Source organism: Macadamia integrifolia, chromosome 2 (genome assembly GCF_013358625.1).
Source record: "Macadamia integrifolia cultivar HAES 741 chromosome 2, SCU_Mint_v3, whole genome shotgun sequence".
Lineage (NCBI taxonomy): Eukaryota > Viridiplantae > Streptophyta > Magnoliopsida > Proteales > Proteaceae > Macadamia > Macadamia integrifolia.
In genome coordinates, this window is record NC_056558.1 from 5314886 (window position 1) to 5338617 (window position 23732).

General features: G+C 37.2%; 4 protein-coding genes across 4 annotated transcripts in view; 1 reads left to right on the top strand and 3 right to left on the bottom strand.

The window, feature by feature from the left end:
• LOC122088870 (E3 ubiquitin-protein ligase RKP-like) overlaps positions 1–5513 on the top strand; it is a 21360-nt gene extending 15847 nt beyond the window's left edge. The window contains 6 exon segments of the mRNA XM_042658230.1: positions 853–1057; positions 1060–1127; positions 1524–1655; positions 3024–3223; positions 3531–3729; positions 4833–5513. Coding sequence (XP_042514164.1) covers positions 853–1057; positions 1060–1127; positions 1524–1655; positions 3024–3223; positions 3531–3729; positions 4833–4976 — 948 coding nt within the window. The 3' untranslated portion in view covers positions 4977–5513.
• Positions 5514–10176: 4663 nt separating this feature from the next.
• On the bottom strand, positions 10177–10851 carry LOC122072260 (elicitor peptide 6). Its single transcript, XM_042636848.1, has 2 exons — positions 10471–10851; positions 10177–10376 (listed from the first exon to the last, which is right to left on the bottom strand). Exons 1-2 carry the CDS (start codon positions 10729–10731, stop codon positions 10287–10289), a joined length of 351 nt encoding a protein of 116 aa, XP_042492782.1. The 5' UTR covers positions 10732–10851; the 3' UTR covers positions 10177–10286.
• Positions 10852–12977: 2126 nt separating this feature from the next.
• LOC122072031 lies at positions 12978–14299 on the bottom strand. Its single transcript, XM_042636539.1, has 2 exons — positions 13970–14299; positions 12978–13442 (listed from the first exon to the last, which is right to left on the bottom strand). Exons 1-2 carry the CDS (start codon positions 14186–14188, stop codon positions 13233–13235), a joined length of 429 nt encoding a protein of 142 aa, XP_042492473.1. The 5' UTR covers positions 14189–14299; the 3' UTR covers positions 12978–13232.
• A 2528-nt stretch (positions 14300–16827) lies between these two features.
• On the bottom strand, positions 16828–17593 carry LOC122072080. Its single transcript, XM_042636619.1, has 2 exons — positions 17257–17593; positions 16828–17142 (listed from the first exon to the last, which is right to left on the bottom strand). The coding sequence occupies exons 1-2, from the start codon at positions 17485–17487 to the stop codon at positions 17038–17040; spliced, it is 336 nt and encodes a 111-aa protein (XP_042492553.1). The 5' UTR covers positions 17488–17593; the 3' UTR covers positions 16828–17037.
• Between the last annotated feature and the right edge of the window lie 6139 nt (positions 17594–23732).

Consider the following 23732-nt stretch of genomic DNA (forward strand, 5'->3'; position numbering starts at 1 on the left):
GCGGGTCCAATGATCTCATTATTGCCTATTCTAGTGAAACCACCCATCAGAGCCATCGTTAACCATTGATCCTTGAGGTGTGTTCTCAAAACACCTATATCTACCGCTGTGGCAATGGGGGCATGATAAGCACTAACCACTAAGTAGAAGGGAAGAGGATAAAGAATGTGGAGAGGAGGAAGACAACTCTCCCAGTAATCCACCTAGGCTTCAAGATATCCACCTTCAATTCTCCATGAATCCGCACAGCAGCTCACAAATGCTGGTGGGGGGACAGCCCTTATTGCTCTCAAATGCACTTATGATCATTCAGTAATTGGTGAAAAAGTCCACAAGTCAGACAGTTAAGTTCATTCAATTTGCTTATTCTTAAACCTCCTTAGTTGGAAAGCCAATTGGTAGATCCCAGATTCCCAGTACAATATATTTGATTCCCTGTGGAGTTTGAATTTTATGCGTGCTGTGTCTTAATTAACCTTTAGAAACATCAGTTTGGTATTATTATTCATACTTGATAGCTTGAATGTTGTCTGTGGTAGTGAATGTAGTGGTCTTGCCAGGAAATTAATATATTATGCCTATATAATTTGGAAAGACATTAAAAAAAAAAATATATATATATATATATATATTGTACAGGTAATGGTGTTGTTTCTTTGTGGCAATTGCTTTGTATTCTGTTGACAGATGTTTGTTGGAAACTTGGCATTGTATAGGCTCAACAAGTTCTTTAAATCTGATGCAGTGGAAGCCTAAATATATTAAATAGCTTCTTAGATAAGTTGATAACCATTTACTGCCTAAAATTTCAATGGGCAGTTCAAAGGAATTAACACTTTTTTGTTCTATCAGGTCACTTTTATTGTTACCCACTTCAATGACTCACGGATATCAAGTGCAGCTCTAAGAGATCTTCTTATTCAATCTATTTCAGTCTTGGTACCGTACAAGGACTATTTAGTTGCTTTTGAGAGTAATGCTGCAGCCGTTCAAACTCTGCCAAGAGCATTGCTATCAGCATTTGACAACAGATCCTGGATTCCTGTAACAAACATACTTTGCTTTTTAAAGGTTCTGGATTTGGTCCTTCAAAAAATGGAGAATCATCCACATCAAGGGTTTTCCAGGTGAACTGGTGGCTTTGGTGGTTATTATGCTTATGCAATGTTTCAACTTCTGACATTTTCTTTTGGTGGAATTTTGATACTTTATTGCACAATTATTTTCTGAACTGGGTTTCTACTCAATCTTTTCTTATTCCAAGTATTTGAGGTATAATACACAAATGATTTTTTCCCATTATGAACTGTTTCTGAATTTCTGAAATTCTACTTCTTAGCCTAATTCAAGCTAAATGTTACACCAAATATCTATTATTTGACCAAAAATTCACAGTATCTTGATTCTGAATTGATTTTGACTGGGATTAAGAAACCTATATTTAAACCTTGACTCCTGCATTTTTCCTTGTATAACCTTTTCCGCTTATTAATCCACGTTACTTTGTTACTCTCTTTTTGAAGGGCTTATTACAGGACACATGCATCCATGATGAAGCACTGTTCTCAACTTTCCTCAATCGACTCTTCGACACTCTCAGCTGGACAGTGACTGAATTCTCTGTTTCTGTTCGAGAGATGCAAGAAAAATACCAGGTAACTATTTTCAATTTTTGGGTGGGTGGATTTAATACTCTTTTTTTTTTCTTTTTTTCTTTTTTCTGATCAATATATTCAATTTTTCATCACTTTCATTATATATTTATTGGTCAGAAACATTAATCCGATCTGATGGTAGTAATAGGATTTGTCCTCTTTCTTGGTCTGGGGTTATCCAAGTGTTTGGGAATTTGTTTGTGTATTGATTGAAGAATTATTTAACCCCCCCCCCCCGAAAAAAAATAATAATAATAGATGGATAATCCTGGATGATTATGATTATATTAATTGGACTCATTTTCACCTTTGAGTAGTCTAGTGTGACTTGGCCACCAAATGTCCATGTGCTCAATGGTGTCTGGGATCCTTAAAATTCACACAGATGTCTCGGTGGTTCAGATTCTCTTTCTCTGGTGATTCAGGCTGACTCAAACTGAGTCTGGCTTTGGTGAAAGGTTTTTATTTAATGGAAAAATATGGACAGATGGGTAAAGTACAATATGCAAACAGAACAAGTAAAACCCTAGATTTTTATTATAGGATTGGATGCGATGGAAATAATTTGCCTTGTCAACTCCTTGGTGTGCTTGTTACCTTGTTACCAATCAAATTACTAACCCGTGGTTCCATTGGAACGATGTATTCCAAGATTAGCAGAGACTTTGCATCCTGAATTGGATGTAGGAATATCCGAGTGTTACCATTAGTTGCGGATACACGATTGGTAAATGCCATCAAGTCACCCATTTCCTCCAGCACTGCTTGAGATCGGGAGAACCACCCACACCCTCCCCCCCCCCCCCCCCCCCCCCCAAAAAAAAAAAAAAAAAGTCTTCAAGGCTTTTGGGGGAGGGGGCTGGATTCAGGCACCATTTAACTTCAGTCCTGTTCCTGTTCAATCTCCGTGGAGTTACAACCATGGATTGGACCTGAGTAGTGTCTTGGTTGAGGTTAACCTGTGCTTTGGTTTCTGTCCACTTTGTTCCGGTTGACCTATTTCAACCCTCTTAAGACTTTGTTCAAGGCCACAATTTTGAGGTTGAATCTTGAATCTTCAGACCTTTACTGATTAAAATGGAAAAAATGAATAATCTAAAATTATTGCAAAGGTCTGAAACACTTGTCTATGTAACTAGTGTTTCTGTACTTTCGAGATTTGAGGTTGATTTATACCATTTCCTAGACCTTAATCTTTTCTGACATTTCTAAGTGCACTGGGGAATAGAGGTTTTTGCTCCATTTGTTGGAGATTGCAAGTATCACGCACAATCTTCCAGGATTCTTTAGATGTCCTCATAGTTGCTTGTTTGGCTGACGTTTCTTCTTTGATTTGCTAATTTAATTGTTGTAACATATACTTTACAGTTGTTGGAGTTGCAACAAAGGAAGTGTATTATCATATTTGATCTCTCATGCAATCTTGCGAGAGTCTTGGAGTTCTTTACCCATGAGATCCGTCAAGCATTCCTTGCAGGGTCTGATATGAACCGTCGAAGGTTAATTGAGTTGATTGTGTTTATTTTGAACCAAGTAACTTCAGCAGCAGATGCTGAAATTTTCGACATGTGAGTATCCATTATGAGTTCTGCTTTTTCATTACTATCTTGTTGACCTGTAAGTGCTTATATTACAATTAAAAATTTTGATGGCTAGAATGTGGGTGAGAACTGATATTGAGTTGATCACTTCTGGATGAGTATGATCCTAACTGAGCTGGTACTAATGAATCCCCTGAAGTCCCTAGTAAACCCATGTATCTTTGGTTGATATGTACCTCTTTACATTTCCATCTCTTTTTGTTTTGTATGTTTGTTTGTTTGTTCCTTTTTTTTGGTCTTCGTTTTTGAGTTTGGGTCTGTGTCCTACTGGCAGGCCACTAAGGCGATTGGGCCAATCTCAGGAGAGAATAAACCGAGGCATGGTCTTAGCACCTCTTGTCGGGATTATCTTGAATTTGCTGGATGCTAATCTTGATCCAGAATCACAGAATGATCTTCTGGCAGTCTTTGCTAGCATGGACTGCCCTGTTACTGTTCATTGCGGATTCCAGTACCTATTGGAGTATAACTGGGTTAGTTCTTAACCACTCTCAATTGAATTTATAGTCTATGATTCTGTGTGCATGTGCAGTTTAAAATTCTTGAAGCGTGCCACATTTGTTTGAATCGTTAAGGTAAAATCTGTAGTTCTTGGTTGATGGTTCGAGTAGCTGGCTTGTCTTAACCAGGGTGGTTTCTTTTCCAGCTGTTTCTGGAGCAGAATGAGAATTGTAAACTGCTTCTTTGTGGGAACCTGTGTTTATTGTTGAAAGAAATATATGAAATAATGATACACCAGAAAATGACATTAAAGAGGTGGTATTGTTGAGATTCTATATCTGAGTAGCCCTCAAAAACAGACACAGAACAAGGGTGAACCCCCCGGGCATGGCCCCGTCAAACATATAAATATCCCCATGAAGGGGGTCGCAGAACCTGGGGGGAGGGCTGGGGGGCATGGTCCCATCAAACATCTAAAAAATCCCCACTAAGGGGGGTATGTAATGGGAGACATGCACCTGTGTATCAAATTCGCACTTCTCATGCATCCATGCCTTCCCCTGTGCGAAGGAGACAAAAGCCCTAGGTCTGCCTGTCTCGACCTATTAGTATATCAACTGGGTGATGTCTGATTGACACATTCCAAAATGAACACTGGTTCTTATATGGCCTTCTCAACTGGATAGGGTGGACACAATAGAAGCAGTTTGGCTTTAAAGAAACTTCGTAGCCTGGCTTGCATGGTTCTAGTTCATCTCCCATCTCTCATCCGCTCATAAGCAAGCCCTACCCGCTTTCCTCCAATTGGTCTGTGCCGCTTCCTGTCCAAGTCTCCTTCTAGCTAGCCTTCTGTTTGAGGAAGTCAGTTCATCCATTCAACAAATAGGGGCTATTCCAAGGCCTTTTGTAATCATCTTTTAAATGTCAACAAGTTTAATCTTTTTGATTGCGACCCATCAGCTTTGCTCTCTTAATGACTTTCTTTCTTCCTCTTCATATATATATATATATATATATATTTATTTATTTATTTTTTATTTATGTTTTTATTCTATTTGTTGCCTTTATTTACTTTACAATACAACCAGTTCCAGGACTCAAATCACAAGTTCTTTTTTTCCTTTCAATTTTTTATGCTGGAACCTTGAGGGGAGACCCTTCTGCTACCAGACTCAGGCAGCTTGAGAAATTCTCAGGCCTCCTTAGAAGCAGGGCACAGTCAACGAAAGCAGGGAAGATGATTTCTGGTAGTGAGGCTGAGATGGATGATGCTGATTAGTGTTGCATTTGCTATAACTCTCTGGCGAATGCTCGGTTTGAGCCATGTTCTCATAGGTCGTGCTTTGGCTGCATAACCAGGCACCTTCTAAACTGCCAGAGATGTTTCTTTTGTAATGCTACAGTCATGGAAGTGCTCAAGGATGATGAGGAGACAGTGTAATGGCTGGTAGACTTGTCCAGGTTGTCCATGTCATGGGTCCAGTTTTTCATCCTTCCAACAGATTGAGGCCTTTACAAACAGAAGGCATTGAGTACTTTCAGATTTATGGGAAATGTGATCCAAAGGAAGTTACTAAAAAGATGGGTGGTCTCATTTCTAGATGCTGGCATTGTTCTATTAAATTGATGCATGTATATGTGAACGAAAATGTTTCAGAAGTTGTACCAAGCTGGTGAACTATTGGCAGCATTGGGTTCACAAGGAAATTTTGTAGGGAGCAGAAGGCATTGTTCTGTAAATATGAGACGTAAATGGAAGGAAAAAGAGAATCTTTTGGATGAAATGTAAATGGAAGGAAAAAGGAAATTTTTTGAATGAAATGTAAATGGAAGGAAAAAAGGAAGTCTTTTGGCTTCATCTCTCTCTCTCTCTCTCTATACCCCTTACGCCTGGTTTCCTCTCATTTGGAAATTTAAATTACCCATTAGTTCTCGACTTTTGAAGTACTGAACATGCCAACCCTTTAGATTAGCTACTCCATTAGACACTGGGAAGGAAAAATAACAAAAGAAAGGTTTAACGGTGTGTCCAGTAGGATGCATGGAACCCACTCGCAGGTCCCTGTTTTAGCATGTGTTAATTGTTGTACGGGAACAATATCCATCTATTGGTAAAGTCTTTAGAACCCTAATTTAGTTTTGTCAATCATGTTTTTTACATTTACCAGACTTTGTTTCATTTTTCAAAGTTCTCCAAAAATTAGTTCTTGAAAACCTGCCCCATTGTCTTCATCTTCTTGTAGGCAAGCATAGAATGATCCAAAGTTACCCTAAACCTAGATTGAGGAAGGGGACCGGCCGATCCAGATGGCTCTGAGAGAGAGAGAGAGAGAGAGAGAGAGAGAGAGAATAAGAATGGATTCTTTTGAACTGTTTCACAGTCTTTTCAGTGAATTACTCCATCAAAGGGGAGGTGGATTAGACAAAACCTGTCTACAGACTAGCTGTAATTAAAGATTCAATAACTATCTTTGTAGAGGACTAGTTAAGGAATGAAACAAACTAAAACCATGTAATCCGAAGATTAAATTTAGTACTAAAACCCTATAGAGGTTTGTGAACCCTAGGATGAAGTGGTGAACTTCACCCACCTGGTGAAGAAAAAATTTCTCCGTTAATTTCTGAATATACTTAACCAACAAAACTATACAAATTAGTGAGTTGATGCTAAATCAAATCTATGGACTTAAATTGATTAGTCAAGCTACATATGACTATCTTGGGTTCAAAGTTCAAACAAATTAATAATGTTAATTAAGCTCCATAATGAAGTTAGCAGGGGACACGGTACTCTGCCTTAGGATGCGAGGTCCCGTGATCAAACCTTAACCCTTGCGCCTAACTTCTTGGGGCCACCACATGAGAGTTTCTGTTTTAGACTGACCTGGTCCTGTGTAAGCAATATCACAGTGACCCCAAGGACTAGTCGGATCAAAGATCCAAACACCCTAGGTATCAAAAAAAAAAAAAGTTAGCAAAATTCGGGATGGTAGAAGAAGAAAAGGAGGGTGGGTGATGTTAGTAATTTATTTATTTAAATGCAAGAGAGAGATGGAAGGGGAGTGCTTGGTCCAATTGTAAGGTATGAATGTTGTGACCTAGTGGTCAAGCAGTCGGAACAGCCTCTTGATATTCTTGGGGTAAGACTGCATAATTCACCCTCCCCCCCCCCCCTCGGGGACCTTGCAGGCTCGCATATGTGGGAGCCTCATGCATCCGGTATGCCCTTCAACGCAAGCAAGAGACGGATGGTGGATTATGCTTAAATAGAATGAATTAAATAGTATGGTAAAGGACCAAAATAATGTGGTAATGCAATTGATGACCTTGCAGGTCACAGTCACACTAGTTCCATTTCAAGAACTCTTTGTGGTTACTATAAGGTTCGCACACTAGGGGACCATTGGACCACTTGAAATCAGCTTACAACTAGTTTTGTAAGTCTCAAACAACACTTATTCCCTTTCCAAAGCCGTCCTAAATGTACTCTCGAGGACCAAGACAAGGTCCACACCAATGCTTATTTGGTTTGAAGGGTTGGAGGTAAATGGATTCTTGGTATCAGATCAAAGACAAAGACTAGCTACTTCCTCATATTCGAAGCTTTTTGTTTCTGTTCCTTTGTTTTCTTCGTTTTCTCTTTTCTTTTTGTTTTCTTTCATTTTCTCTTTTCATTTTTTTTTCCAAACGGGTAACCACTGAATTTTATTAAGATGAGAAACCTAGAAACTGTTCTTTAAGATACAGGAAAAAAGAAACAGAACAGAACAATTATAATTACTGATTCAGTATTGGACACTTGGATCCAAGAATCCCTTCCACCTGTTAGGGTTTCAACTTTCAACCACTCTTGTTTGGTTAATATGTCATACATTATTGTTATAAAAAAGAAGAAGAGGGAATTCCCTAAAAGTTAGCTTGATCTCTGCATTAATGCTAGGGCCAATGAAAGAAGTAGTAGAAGCATTAATAGACACAGAATTTTTGCCTTTTACAAGGGACAAGATTGTCATTTTAAACCCCTACTGTGTTTGGATTCAGGAGTCACATTGCCTTTTAGGCTTCTTTTTTCAAAAAAATTATTTCATATATTAGGGGAATTTGATTATGAAATCAAAAACATCATAAAACCTCACTTACATTAAGCCCTGTTTGGTTGTGAAGTCATAAGCCATTCTAATAACAGCCCTATGGTCATAGTTGAGGTTCAGCTTTCTGGAATCAATTTTTGGTGTCGGATTGGCCGAAGCTGATGTTGGTACTTGGCCGATCCTATATCGGTGTAAAGGCTCTTATTAAGGGTTAATCTGTCTAAAAAAAAAAATAAAACTTTCATTGAAAAATTGCCAATACAGTCTAATACAGACAATGCGTATCTGTATCGACACAGGGATACAAATCCCCAGACCAGTATTAATAACCATGGTTAGGCTTGGATTATTGGCTACTTAATTTGGGATTTCGGGTTAAAAGCTAGGTTCAAGTCGCAGTTGTTTTCACCGATGAAAACCTTTTTTTTTTTCTTAAATTATTTGAATCCGTTTAAAAGCTAATAGAATACAAATGTGTTTTATAAAAAAATATTTATAATACTAAAATGCACTTATCAATTCACAGTACAATACGAGTATTTAAATCAACCCTAGTGGGACAGTGGATTCATCCCTTCACCTTCTCTAATTTTCTCTGCCCTGCCACTCAAGTGAGACCTCGCCGCTTTCTTTAGACTCATGACTCCACCCTCCACTGTAGATGTAAAATAGATAATCGAAAGTCAGTATTTGAATCGTGCCTATATCTATTTAACAGAATTCATATTTCGAAAAATTGATTTTTAGAAACTATTTGAATCCATTCAAAAACTCATTGGGATGTGGAGATGGATAAAGTTATATATCATTTTAATTCGATCTGTTCAAATCCTTACATCCAATTTTCAAAAAATAATCTATATGATAGATTTGAGTTTAAGCTATTAGGTGAAGAGGCACAACTGGTACATGGAATTAAACAACATGAGATGAAAACTTCATCTCCAATTAACTGAAATTGGAATTATTTTTCTCCTCCTACTTCCAGCTCCTGCAGAGTGCATGAGTGTTAATGGAATTTACAACCAACGACAGAACGTTCACTCCTTCTTGGCTCTTTTGATTTCTGGTCCTGTGGCCTTTCTTACTATGATGAACTCTATTTTTGCTTAAAGAAATGTTGCTGTCGTTATATTTGCTTCAAAATCCCTCAATGACCTGCTTCTTAAATTCAATTACCAACACTCCAAAGCCACACCAAAATAATAGTAAGGTAGAAGAGCACAAAAATCCTTTGCAGGGAGGCAGTGAATGGTAGTGCGTGTACGCAGAAGCATCTAACGGGGTTGGGTGGTCATTTTGCCCTTCCTATGTGTGGGCACAGACTCCACAGGCTAGTCTTTCGGGTGGAATGATGGTGTTTATCTCTCTCCTCCTTACATAAAATGTCCTCACAGCCTTCCAATAGATGATACCATAGGTGGGCTTCTCTATGGCACTTTCACAAAGAACCTTTTCCTAGATAAAAAAATCCGCAAACCTTATCACCCCCCGTCTCCAAGAAACACCATATCAACTTGCCTCTTGCAAGTTAGAAACCCTACCAATGTCATATTTAACTCCATATTTACACTTATTCAAAGGCAAACATATCATTCTGACGAAATAAAACAGAATAGAGACAAGGACTAAAGCCTTGGCGAGTAAAACAGAGCAGATGAAATGACCTAACCACTTATGTGACCTCTTGATGGTTAGACATGGTTTGTGTGACCTCTTTGTATCATGTGATTTAATATTGAATCATTCAATTCATGAACTTAGGTGCAGAGACACAATTAGTATAAGACTGACTTCAAAATTTTATAGTTTTTGTTATAAGAGATTGCTACCTGATCGTATGGTCTCTACACTATTACAAGAACAATGAGAGCTTTTGCAGGCATTAACATTAATGAAAATTTTTTATTCCATATAAAGGGTTGGTAATTTCGTGTGTCTCTATCTTTGAGAGCTCAGAAACCACGCGATATAGCTTTTTTTTTTTTCTTTTACCATTTTTCAATATGGGATTATTCACGACAACGGTGCTCAATTGTTGGGAAAATGGATCAGTTACTCGTACAATCACCCAATTATACGCATCTAACATATATCCTCTTTATTTCTAAATATACCTTTTATTATTTTTGTAATAACAAAAAGAAAGACAAGTGTTGAATGCTGATTCGTACGACCAGGTGATCATGCGAGAAACGGATTCTATCTCGATTGATTACGTGCATCATAGACAAATGCATCGAAATAAATATGAGGAACTCCAAAAAATGAGACACGTGTCATGTTGTTCTCTTCGGAGTTGGGGCTGGCTTCCCCAGCTGTTCCGAGAGAGAGAGAGAGAGAGAGAGAGAGAGAGAGAGAGAGTAGGCTAGACAGAGAAAAAACCCATAGAGGAATTAAAATTAATCATTTAATATGATAATCTCTTGCTTCGAATTGAAAAAGTTACAGAGCCATAAAAAAAGGAGAAGGTTTAAGAAATGGAAGAGAGGAAGAGCTTAGTTGTGTTGAGGGTCTTCTCCAGGGCTTATTGGTGGCGGTTTGGGCCTTCTACTATTCACCGTTATGGATCCCACTGCAACACCTTCCTGTTCATGAAAGTTGAAACCAAATATTATAACTTCAGTTAGACAGAGATCGTACCAAAAAAAAAAAAGTAGTTAGAGAGAGAGAGAGGATTACACAAGTTTTCGTTCCAAATTCCGAGAGTGGAAACTGTGGATCTTGGGCTTCTTCTGTGGATGGAGATGGATGATAAGAAGTGTTTTGATGGGTGTTGGTATCTTCTCCTTGTTTGGAGAAAGGCCAATAGAAAGGGTCTAAGCCCAAACATTTGAAGACAGCACTGATAGCTCCTTGAACCAAATCACAAGGGTTTCCATGAGAAGAAGAAGCTGCTGCCGCTGCTGTTCTTCTCTGTTTCGGCGACTTCAACTCCTCCATTCCTTCCTTTTTTTTTTTTCTTCTTCTTCTTCTTCTTTTAAGTTCTGGTGGTATACTGTGGCCTTTATTAATGGTGTTGGTTTCTGTGAATATTTATTGGCCTTTATATTAAATGCACCTGAAGTGGTAATTACTTCTATTTCTATTTCTATTTCTATTTCTATTTTTGCTTTTGAGAGTGCGGTGCTGTACGTTGGGGTGACTTTGGGATGCATGCCGACTCTATCAGGTATTAGATCACTCTCTGATTCCTTGGGCTCTATGGAGAAAAGCTGGATCCCTTTCTATATCTAGCATTGGAGGTGCAACTGCTCTATATTTGCTTTCCACTCTCTTAAATGGCCTTCGCTTCTTAAAACTCAACAACCAATATTCCAACCCCACGCCAAAATTAACAACCATAATAGAAAAGCCTCTTCTTAAAATGACCTTAGCACTTGACACCAGTCTCTAAACATACCATATAAATTGTGGGAGAGGATTCTGAGCAAGAGCAGCGCACCAATGAGATATAATAGAACATGATTTTAGTGCAAAATATTAGATCAGTTATCGATCACTTTCAAAATTGATATGATATCGACACATATTGGCACAGATCAATTCATATTATTTTTTATTATGATCGAACTTACTCTAAATCGATTTTTTCAAAATTTTGACTTGACTTAGACAACTTATTCTAGTGTAACCCTGAATTAACCACAAATTTCATCATGGAGGGACTCAATTTTTTGACTTTTATTCTGATAAAAAAAATTTGAGACTTTTTTTTAGCTTGAATATTATTTAGGACTTGAGAGAATCCCTAAAATATTATTAACAAAAAGAGAAAAGGTTGGGTATGCCACCGATATCAAGTATGCTAGCACCCATTGTGTCTATCTCTCTCTTTCCTTTTTCTGAAATGACCCCCATACCTTTTCTGAATCATACTCCATCATGTGTTCCTATTGGTGCTATCCGCTAGCATACTTGATATCGGTGGCATACCTATCCCTCTCCCTAATAAAAATAATAAAAATATAATGAGGACATATCCCACTTTATCCCAACCCAAAAAATATACACTTGCAGTCTAAAGCACAACTAAAACTCAATGAAAATACATTTTAAAAATCAACATCCAGCTTTATCTTCCTTAATGATTCGATTTATTAAGGCCTCTTGCTAAAACACATGCTAAGTTCTCCACTCAATCCGTTGCTTTGTTACCTTCTGAAGAAAAAAAAAATAAAGTTGGAACTGAGTCACCTAGAGTCACCATCTTGTGAAACCAATACCAACAACACGATGGAGTTTTTCAACTTTTCGGCCAGATTAGCTGGTTGTTTTATAATTGTGCTAAAGGACGCAATACCATTGGGGCCATAATTTAAATTCTTTCTTGGACTATGATTATGTTGACTTATCATGGACCTCGACCTTTACATCATCCACCACTTCGAATGTCCCATTGGTTAACACCAACACCAACATCTACTCCCACGAGATACTTTATAAAACAATTGAAATTAAATTGAGTTAAGAAAATTGAAATTAGTTTGGTAAAAAGGACATTGACCGGTCGTGTGCAAAGGCCAATGAAAGAACACACAAGGGCATCCAATGATTCAATAGGAGGGTCAATTCAATCATTTTTCCCGTTAGGGTACTATTTTTAAAATTTAGGGTTTAAGGTTTAGAATTTACGGATTATGGTTTAAAGTTTAGGGATTAGGGCTAGGGTTATTAAACATCATGCTAGTGCAGAGGCCACACTGTATCTCAGGAAATCTTCTCCCAAAAATTATAAATTCTTTTGGCAAAAGGTATAATTTTGTACACGATGGGCCATGCACACAACTGTTGGATAGAGATGAGATTCTACGATGCACCCCCTCACTCCCATCTGATAGCACCACAAAACCTCTCCCCATTTCTTTTTAGAAAAATTAATTATAACATGATTTTCGTAAAACCAAGGGGCGCAGTTGGTGAGCAACGAACTTGATGCGAACCATAAACTCGAACGTCCTAAGTTCGACTCCCATTAGGCACATCTTGGGCCACTCACACGGGGGTGTTTAGTGCTCTTCACTATGTTTAGTGAAAGTTGAATGGTTTTCATTCAACCACAATATGACCTGGTCCGTGCGATTGTGGGGTCAGTATGGGCCCACAAGACTAGTCAGGCCGAAGGCATAGATAACTGTCGTTAGTAAAAAAAAAAAATGATTTTCATAAAACCTTAACAAAGAGTCACATTTCTAAAGAAACTACCATTCTAGAAATCGATACATGGCCATCAGTTTACATACACAAACATATATGATAACAAGGATACAACAAATACAACAACAACAACAACAACAAAACCTTATTCAACTAAATATGGTCGGCTATATAGATCCACGATGGACAAGATTGCAAAGGATGTTGGATCTAATTTTATGTCTGGGAAAGTTAACTTACATATATAAGTATATAATCTTGAAAGGATCAGAGTAATTAAATAGAGATTATGAGTCTGTAGATGACACATCATCATCTCTCTTAGAATTGACCTGGGGATCATTTCCAGGGTCTACGTTTGGCGGTGTGGGGCTTCTACCTATTGCTGATACAGTGACTTCTCTATTACTGTTGACCTGAGGATTACTTCCAGAGTCTATGGGTACCTGTTTGGGGATTCTACCTGTTGCTTCTTCGTATTTGACTGCTCCATCTCCCTGTTCAAGAACCATATATTTACTTCAGTTAAAAAAAAATATAATAATAATAAATAAAATTGTTTTTCAGAAAAACCTGGTGACTCGATCTAGTTAAACCTAGTTGGTGCGAGTCACTTATTTTATTTTATTTTTTAAATACAATAAATATATATATATATATATAATTTTTTTTTTCCTGAGAGAATCATACCATTACAAAATAGTTAAATAATGTAAGAAAAACAGTGAATTAATGAACATATTTCATAGTATCTTAAAAAACGACTAGACCCATAGGGTTCGTAGTGACTTGGGTAAAAAAGGCCTAGTATTTGACTAGGACGAGTCATGATTCATGAACGAGTCTTGTTGTTTTATTCCTTAACTGAGTCTCCATGACTCATGACTCATGACTCATTTTCTAAAATTTGACTCAACTCCGGTGATTCGGCTTAGTCAAAACATAGTCAAAACATGGTTTTCCAACCACTACTGTGTTGAGAGAGAGAGAGAGAGAGAGAGAGAGAGAGAGAGAGAGAGTGTACTTTTGTTGATGGAAGTGGATCAAAGGAAGTATGAGTCTCGATATGTTCTCCTTGTTTGAGGGAATTAGGGTCAGAGATAGAGTCGAAACCCAGGCAGTTGAGGATACCAGTGATGACTCGTTCAAGCAAATTGCAGGGGACTCCTTTAGAAGAAGAATAATTAGCTGCTACTGATATTTTCTGTTTGGGCGTCGTCTCCTTTGATGAAAACTCCTCCATTTTTTTTTCTTGGGATTTCTCCCTTCCTCTCTTTCCTCTACTTCAGTTCTGGACGTTCTTGACTCTTCAGATGAGTTCTCGTCTGCAACTCTGGCCTTTATTTTAATTTGGTGGTTGGGTTTCTGCGACAAATTGATTGTGTCACCTTCATAAATATTTAATTGAGCCAACTGCCTCTTAGTTATTATATAATTGTTTGGGAACTTTTTATTTTTAAAATGACCCTAAAACACTCATTTGTTCGTTCTTTATTTTTTCTAGGGAAAATGGTTTCTTTCGGAAGAGGGTCAGGCGAAATGACCTATTTGCTCGCATTAAATAGAAAATAACGTTCAACGCATGCTTCATCGTGCATGTGCAGGAACAACCATTCTCCTTTTTTCTAATACTCAAAATATTTAATGGGAAAAACCCCATCAAGGTTATGTGACATCTTGATGATAAGAAGTGGTATATATGAGATGTGTCACAATTTTCAAGTGATAGACAAAACATTCGATCTGATACCAACCTTTAAAACCATGGCTACGTACCAAGTAGCAAAATATTAGGTGCAAACTTCGTCTCCAGTTAGAATTATCTTCTTTTCTCCCACTTTCATCCCCTGGATTGGAGTGTGTGTAATTTGAAATTATGCCCTCAAAGTACATAAATGTGTGTTAGCCAAGAACAGTACATGTTACATGTGGATCACAATCCCCATAATATTAATTTTAATTTAATTTTTATTCATTTATCTATATTCTCACCCTTAATTTGTCCCACACTGCTCCTCCCTCTCGTAGAAACAAGATTAGAAACAAGATTAGGAACAAGATTGCTACAACAAATTTATGTTTTTGAAAGTTACAGAGCTATAAAAGAAGGGGACAAAATAAGGAACAATTAAGGCTGATTTGATATGATTTTAATTTAAATTTTGGATTGATTCTTATGAAATAATCAACAAATAGATTTTTATGAAGAAATCAAAATTGTCTAATTTCATCGATTTGAAATATCGTGAGATATTTAACAAATAAGAAATAGATTTGATAATTCAAATTCTAAGAATAGATTTTCTCCCTTAAGATTTTCTCTCTTAGGTGATGCATTCATCAGATAGAGAAGCCCTTCTGTTAACACCCGACACTGGCAACAGGGTCTTTGACCTCTAATTTTTGTATTCATGCAATTTATTTAAAAAAAAATAATAAATAAAGCTCATTTTAATCACTTCCTCTGTTTATTTTTATATTGAAATTTCATTGGTGAGATGAGCATCAAGTTACTTGCTTCGATCCCAGTTTACCACATGGCCTTAAAAGCAAAGCAAAACAAAACAAATAGTTGTGACGTGAGGTATTTCATATGGTTTTGTTATCATCCTAGCACTCTTAGGCTGTGTTTGATATGTATTCTCAGAACTAATTTATTTTCACAAATCAATTCTCATAATGTAGAATGTATTTTTAAAATAGAATGAAAATGCCATTTGGAACATGCTATCTGGCCAGAATCCAAAATGGACAAGATAATGTGTTCCGTGAGTCTTTTTCTCCAAACTGCATGAATAAGAATGCATACCAAATTTTTTTTTTCTCGTCTTAGAAAGTGTTCTCAACCTAGAGCGCATTCCAAAAGTAACACAATTTTAGTCTTCCATCGATGATCTTAAACATGAGGATCCATGTATATTTGTCATTTCATGTATTTCTCAAGCTCAACATTTTGTGGGTTTTGGACACTTTATCCCCTAAAAATATCAACTCTAAATCGTGGTTAAAGAGAATGAACTATTCAACTATATTTTGAAAGTATTTGAAATCATAAACATTTTTGTGGTTTAAGAAAATGAACTATTTCTTAAAATATATTATCGACATAGAACGCATTCGAAACTGTCGACTAATCTAACCCCTTGAAATATATCCTATTTGACCAATCGGGTCACCAATTAGACTAACAGCGTCATTACATGAAAGAGCCAATCAGCTGCCTTGAATAAAATATTACTTTTAACTCTTATTTAATCGCAGTCTTTTTTTTTGTTTAAACAAACTGAGAAAAGTTAAAAGGTTTATACAAGCCATACCCGAAATATTGATATATTATTTCTTTTCCCATGAACTTAGCAAAACTGAATGTGTCATCCACGGCTTATAAAAATTAATAAATAAATAAAGAATGTGACATCCAGGTCTGACATTCCAAGCAATTGGTGGCTTCTGTGGTAGTTCCAGGCCTATGATAAGTCAACGAAGTTTAAGTCCAGGAAAGAATTTTAATTAGGGAAAAAGAAGCCCAGTCGGCAGCATAGCCACTACACCCAGGCATAAGGAAGTGTGAAATTAAATGACCTCCCAACCCTATGACAAATGAAGATCCTGCCACTCTATTGCGCCTTTATGTACGGCAATAAAGCAATCAAGCTTTGGTGGTAAATTGATTTGGGGGGTTGTGAATCAAGTTCTCATGATTCTGGTACAATCTTGATCCCACACATTGGTATTCATCACAGTGCCTTTCCTTGCGTGAATTCCATGTGTGTCTATCAAGGTTGTACAAAAACCTTTTTCGTATGAAAACCTGATCTGCTCTCGTAATTGGGATCTCTTTCTCTGTGGATGATGTGAGATGGGATTGGAGAGTATAGCCGGTTAGAGAGGAAACAACCATATATAACAAGAGAGATTACAACATCCTATAAAGAAACAACTATTGAAGAGCCACCTATACATGGTCAATTCAAATGATACATAAAAATATGGTATATGATTCTTATCCTCTTCTCCCGCAAACAAGGATCACTGGATCCACTTGATGCTTAACTTGCAGAACTACATATAAAGTTGAAATTAAGGAGTGGATCAGTTGATCTGGGGATTACTTCCACTGCCTATGGTCGGCGAAGTTGGGCTTCTACCTCTGAGAATGGTTCCTCTTGCCACTACTGATTTGACTGCTTCATCTTCCTGTTCACCAACCATAGATTGACTTCAGTTAAAGGAAAAAAAACACTGCCTTCTTAGAGAGAGAGAGAGAGAGAGAGAGAGAGAGAGAGAGAGAGAGAGAGAGAGAGAGATTACTTGTGTTTTCATTCCAACTTCAGAGACATCATAGGAAGTGTTTTGATGAGTCTTGTTGGTATCTTCATCTAGTTTGGGTGAAAATTCAGAGAAAGGGTAGAAACCCAGGCACTTGAGGATACCATTAATGGCTCGATCAAGAAAATTGCAGTGGCCTCCTTCAGAAGAAGAATAAGCTGCTACTGTAATCTTCTGTTTGGGTGTTGGCTCCTCTGTTGAAAACTCCTCCATTTCTTGGGATCACTTCCTTGCTTTCTTTCCTCTAGCTACTTCACAGTTCTTCTTCTTGACTGATTCATTTGAGTTCTGGTCTGGCATTTAATATGGTGGTTTGGTTTCTGCAACAAATTGATTTGTCACCTTCATTTATATATTAAATGCTGCACTATGCCAATCCAACTGCTAGTGTAGGTAGTACTGGCATATTTTACTAAAAATAAAAAATAAAAAAAAGGACATACTGGTATATTTGCTACGGAGCTTTCAAAGAACCTCAATTTCGAAATGATCCTATCGAAGTGGTGATCGAACTAGCTAACAGGTTGTACCTTGTAACCATTTACCTATCAAAAAAGAAAAAAACTTGTAACCAATTTTTTTTTACCAATTTTTTTTTTTTGGTTGATCCCTTATTTTATTCTAAAAAGATATTTAATGCAGTGTTTAATGCAATAGTAAAAAATAGTTTTCAAAAAATTGAAAGTCATTTAGTGCAACTTTCATGTGAAATTAATAAAGATATTAAACTTTGTTGGAGAAAGGAAAAAAAAAAAAGACAGCTTCTCTTACTTTGGAGTTCGCAGGCTTCCAACTAGATTGCATGGGACAGCAATTAGTGAATGAGCTAGTGGGAGTGCACAGGCATCCAATCAGAGGGGCAGGGGCATCTTTTCATGATATCCGATGTCTAGTTGTAGAGGGTGCAGCCAGATTTTTTTTTTTGTTAACAACGGGTATGCAAGCCTGACTAATCCCTTTTTTAATTCTTAGGCTGCGTTTGGTAGTCACTCATTCTAGAAATGACGTTTTGTATAAAAAAAAAATAGAATTTTTAGCTTCTGTGTCAAAGTGCCATTTTAAAATAAAATAATGGCGTTTGGCGAACATGTTTCAGGAACGATTACCCTAGTTGTTCACCATTTTTTTTGTATTTGAAATTAAACAAAAATGATGGAACAAAGTTTCGTCATTCTATCATTTTGCGCTTCTACCGATTCTTTTTCCTCTTTTTGTTTAAAAAACACCAAGTTGACATCATACGTTTTATTCTATTTTTTTATTCCCATAGAATGGAAAAATGTCAAAAACGTAACTTAATTAGTCGATCAAGTTTATTTAAATCAACTGCTTATTTATATTGGCCATAGCCCACAGGGTTTGAACGTCTGGGTCTTATATCTGTACTAAGTCATACAAAGCATCCATGGATAATAGGAAACTGTTCTCACATTTGCTTGTTTCCATTTCAACAACTTGTTTGGCATCTGGGTCTACCACAATCTGGTCAAAGAAAAGACCATGCTTGAACAAATCATCAAACTTTGATAATTGAAAATAGGGAACGCATGAGTTGTCTTATACAAATTAATTCTGATTTGATTAATCGTTGTCTTATTATTGTTAATCATATTACAATTTATTAAAGGTATAAAGATAAGTATGAAGCCCGTGGGCCTAGTCAGGCCAAAGGCCTAGATACCCGTCGTTGACAAAAAAAAAAAAAGTATGAAACCCATGAGTTTGGACGTTATCTACAACTTGCAATGTCGAAAGGGACAACATCTAGCTCAATTTTAATTTTTTTAATGAGGGATTAACAATTAGGTCTTAGGAGGATGAAAATTGCAGGGGGATTAGACCATTGTTCTAAAAATTTGGGCCGAACCAGTGAACCAAACTGATCCGAACTGAACCCTTATTTTAGATGGGTCTAGATATTATTACCCGTTCCTTCTATTTTTTGTTCTAAACAACTGTGATGAGAAGAGATGGTCTCAAAGCATGTTGGAAGTGTAGGACTAGCTATGCCTTCAGAACCGACCCATCGATGGTTGGATGAAGGCCCGTTTGGTTGTATTTCTGTTTTGAAACGTTCTTGTTGAACAAAAACAACGTTTGATAAAACTGTTCCAAAAATATTTTGAGAACAAAAAAGAATAGACACAGCATTGTTGCTGGAACTTTGATGCTATCCGGGCTGCTACTTAGGTTGCAAGAACCGTCCTGCTAATGAGGCTGCTACCCAAAAGCTTAGGAGAGTATTTGTGAACTCAAAAGGAAAGTGAATTATTCCATTTTTTTGGCAACAGCCTACGTGACAGGAAAGTATTGCAGGCTACCAAAATATTTTCTGAGAAAAATGGAGCACATGATAGTGGAAACAAAAATTGACTCTTATACTTGGCTGCAACCTGCAGCTTTGAGGCCAAAGAAATGGCATAATTCTTTTTCCCTAGGTTCACAAATACCCTAATAGATTTTATATTTTTCAAAATATTCTCCCCTAAGGTTCATAAAAATCATTTTAGATTTTTTTTTTTTTTTTTTTTTTTAAATATTATTTGAGATTTCAATCCTTTGGCTGCCAAGGGGTTGCAGTTAGGCAGCAGCTAAAATTTCATTCCAAAATGGCAAAGAACATACACAGGACTGGAGCCACTTGAAACCTCTTCGGCTCTTCCTTTCCCATTATCTAGAGTTAATTCTTATGGACGATGCTATGGGGTTTCAGGGCGGGCTAGGGCCACCCCTCTGTTTCCGTTTCTTTCCCCTTGTGATGCCACTCACCCTCTTACCCCCAAAAAATAAAAAGGCAAGATATATCAGTCACAATTTACATATCATACTTTAATGCAGAATACAATAAGTGTCGATTGTCAATAAGTCAAGCACACATACATGAGAGAGGGAGAGAGGGAGAGAGGGAGAGAGAGAGAGAGAGAGAGAGAGAGAGAGAGAGAGAGAGAGAGACTAGTTGGTCTGGGGGCCTGAACCAGAAGATACTGATGGATTTGAAGGAGGATCATCTGCTTCTTGACCTGATGCTGAAGAAGAAGAAGAAGAAGGATCCTGTGGAGTGGGTTGGTTGGGCCCGCAGTCTTGCTTAAAGCCCAGACAGTTGAGAAAATCCCTGATAGCTCTCTGTAAGAAACTACAAGGGTGGTTCCATCTGTATGAACTTGAAGAAGAAGAAGAGGAAGAAGAAGCTGCTTCTGCTTTTCTCTCTGCCATTTCCCTTTCGCTCTCTTTTGAGAAACCCTCCATTTTTTCCCTGTTGGAGATCTCTCTGCCTCTTTCCTGTCACCCTTACTGGCTATAGGAGTCTGGTCTCAATTATCAGGCAGCTTTAAATGGTGAATTTATGATCATTTAATCTGTTGTTCACCTGCTACCTCCTGCTATATTAAATATGCATTAATATACTGGCCTGGGTGACAGTGGACACAAGCATGGTTCATAGATTTATATGACTGTCTGTTCACAATTACCTAAAATATTCTCCAACATGGGATTCCATTAGCAGCGGGGAAGGTGAAGTGGTCAAGAATGAGGACAGATGCATTCAATTCTATCATTTTATGTGACAAAATTGATTACGTATAACTATAACTTTTAATGCCAAGAGAGTTGGGCACACCCCATGACTTCATGAGCAAGCTACGTGGACAATTAATGTAAAAAGTTCTTACCGACTCTGGTCTCTCTCTGGGTGATGAGGACAGAGGTGAGAGAGAGATATGAAGCAAATTGAAGTTCTGGGCTTTTCCCATTTGATAATTCGAAACCTAATTTAGTGGATTAGGTTTCTGGTGCCCTAATTTCTTTTGGGTACTCAAAAGGTTGAACTGTTATTCTGCAGGACTCAAAAACTAAGCAGAGACACCTATTCTATTAAAAAGAGTAATTTAGTGCATGAAGCTTCCGTTATTGTAGGATTTGAGTGAGATAAATGCAAATAGCCTTACAGTTCTTGTCCCCACTTCGTAATAGAGGCTATTGAGTTTGAATGTGACTAACATATCTTAATGGTGCAACTCAACTGTCACACCACAACCCATTTACTCTATTGGAATCCTAAATTTTTTTTTTTGCCAAGTGTCAACCTAGAGGATGGAAGCTCGTGGTGCGTGACTCTGGTCCCCAATTTGGGTCAAACTTAACAAACATGCAGATGGATCAGATGATCAGGTGGCAAGATATCCTGGGAGGTCTCAGACCTTTCCTGATTCCTCCAAATACTCATAAAATAGATAATAAAGGTGATAATTGTTGACTGCTAGGTTTGACCAAGTTTTGTTTCATTTAACTTTAAAACTCTGATAGGCGACAAGAGATCGAGTTAGAACATACACGTAGTTCGCATGCAAAACTCCATTAATTAAGTTGATTCCTTTAATATTTTATCAGTTCGTTCTTGCCAAGCAGAAGATCCAATGGGAGATGACAAGAAAAGCAAAGTAAGTTCTGGGTATCATAGGTAAGCTCGCTTTTATGCACCAAACTCAACACCAAGGGCAGATGGAATTCAATCATGTGTACTTCTTCAAGACCCTGTCTACTTGCACGGTCACTAAGTCAGTGCACTGAATAATGGGAGATCATGCAAATACATCTAAAGTGATAGTATGTTTTTTATTTTTCATTTTTATTTTACACCCACCTATGTCTAAGCATAGGGTATATGTGCATGAGAATAGATTTCTTTTTTCCTAGAAACAATTTTGATCCATGTTATTTCATGGGTTAATTGAAACCATTTATTAAACAGTTTCGATTTCACAATCTAGAATCGTTTAAACGATTCAATTTTGATTTCTACGAACTACACTCTGAACTAAATTGAAGCAAAGCATTTGACTTAAACCAAACCATTGAAGACCTTAATCCACATGTATTAGAGGCCTTCTTCACCGCTTGGACTGGGCTATTTATGCAGATAATTTATGGGCAAGTGTTCTTGGGGAGGAGTGTGATTTTTGTGCATCTATAAGGTCTAATAGGAGTGCACAAAGAAGCATCCATAAAGATGTCATTTTCCATTTTATGGGAGGTGGGCTAGTTATTTTGTCCCCCATATGTCTCGAGTGCAGGGGGCACACTCCCCCCAATAGAAACAACAACAATATCAACAAACTAAGCCTTATCCTAATTTAATGGGATCAACTACATGGATCCAACAAAACAAAGTAGGAACAACTAAGGTCTAAATAGAAAAAGGGGAAATGAAGAGATGCATAAATGAGGGCAAGAAAATGAGAAGAAAATGAGATGAGAAATAAAAATGAAAATTGAAGAAAAAAACCAATGAAAGAAACACAGCCCAAAAAAAATGGAAAAATCTCCGCTAAATAGGATCGGTGACATAGATCCTTACTCCCCTTAGGAACCTTTTTCTCAAATTATATAGAATGGCATTGTGCATGTAAACGATCCATATTAGACCTTAGAAGACCCATAACTAGACAAAACGACGAAAGTAAGAGCCTTGGGCCCTTACACTACCTGCACTAAGCTAGACAGGTAAGAAGACATTACTCTTACCCTACTTAGATTGCCTATTGCACAGATTAACATAGCTTCCCAGAGAAGAGAGAATATTAGAAGTATAAAAGAAAATTTCTTAATCAAGGGAAAATACCGACTCAATTTGGTTGGATTCTTGTACACGCATTATCATTGACCCAAGTACTAGTGTAATAGCCACATGACCAAGTAACATTCTTTTTCCTTATAATCAAGTATGACTATGGAAAAGAAGAAAGCATCATTTCAAATATGTATGGATATCTAAGGTTGTGGCCCATCTTAATCATAGGCCTATCTACGGTTTTTTTTTTTTTTTTTTTTTTTTTTTTTTTACATATAGAAAATCAAACAATATATCTCAACTTTCAATTAGAATAGTATCTTCATTAAGTTATGAATAAAAATCAATAATTGGTAGAATTTCAATATGACACTGTATCATCAAATCGATTTTATGTTAATATTTGTTTTTCTATTTTTACCAGATAGTATTATATAATTGAAAATTAATTGATAACTAGAGGATGATATAAATAACCTTTTAGCTGGGGCATTCCCAAGGGCCCCCATGTGGAGATTTGTTCCTAGTGTGCTCGCCTTGCTAAAGGAAGGGTTGGCCCTCCACGCTCATAGACGGTATAGTCCAAATTTTCTGCCTAGCATCTTTGTGTTTTTCGCTCCTAACATGGTTTTAGGTATTGGTATTGAATTGGCCGTATTCTCTGATATTGGTTAAGACTTAATTCAATACCTAGCGAAATCAAAACAGGGTTTTTTTTTTTTTTTTTTTTTTTTTTTTTTTTTAATAATCCTTAGTCGGCTTCTTCCAGTGAGATCCAAACTCGATGTGGGTGTGGGCCATTGTAAGATAGAATCTCCAAGTTGATGGGCTGTCTTAACTAATGGGCCTATCAATTGGACTAGGTCAGACCTTACTCTTTCCCGTTCCA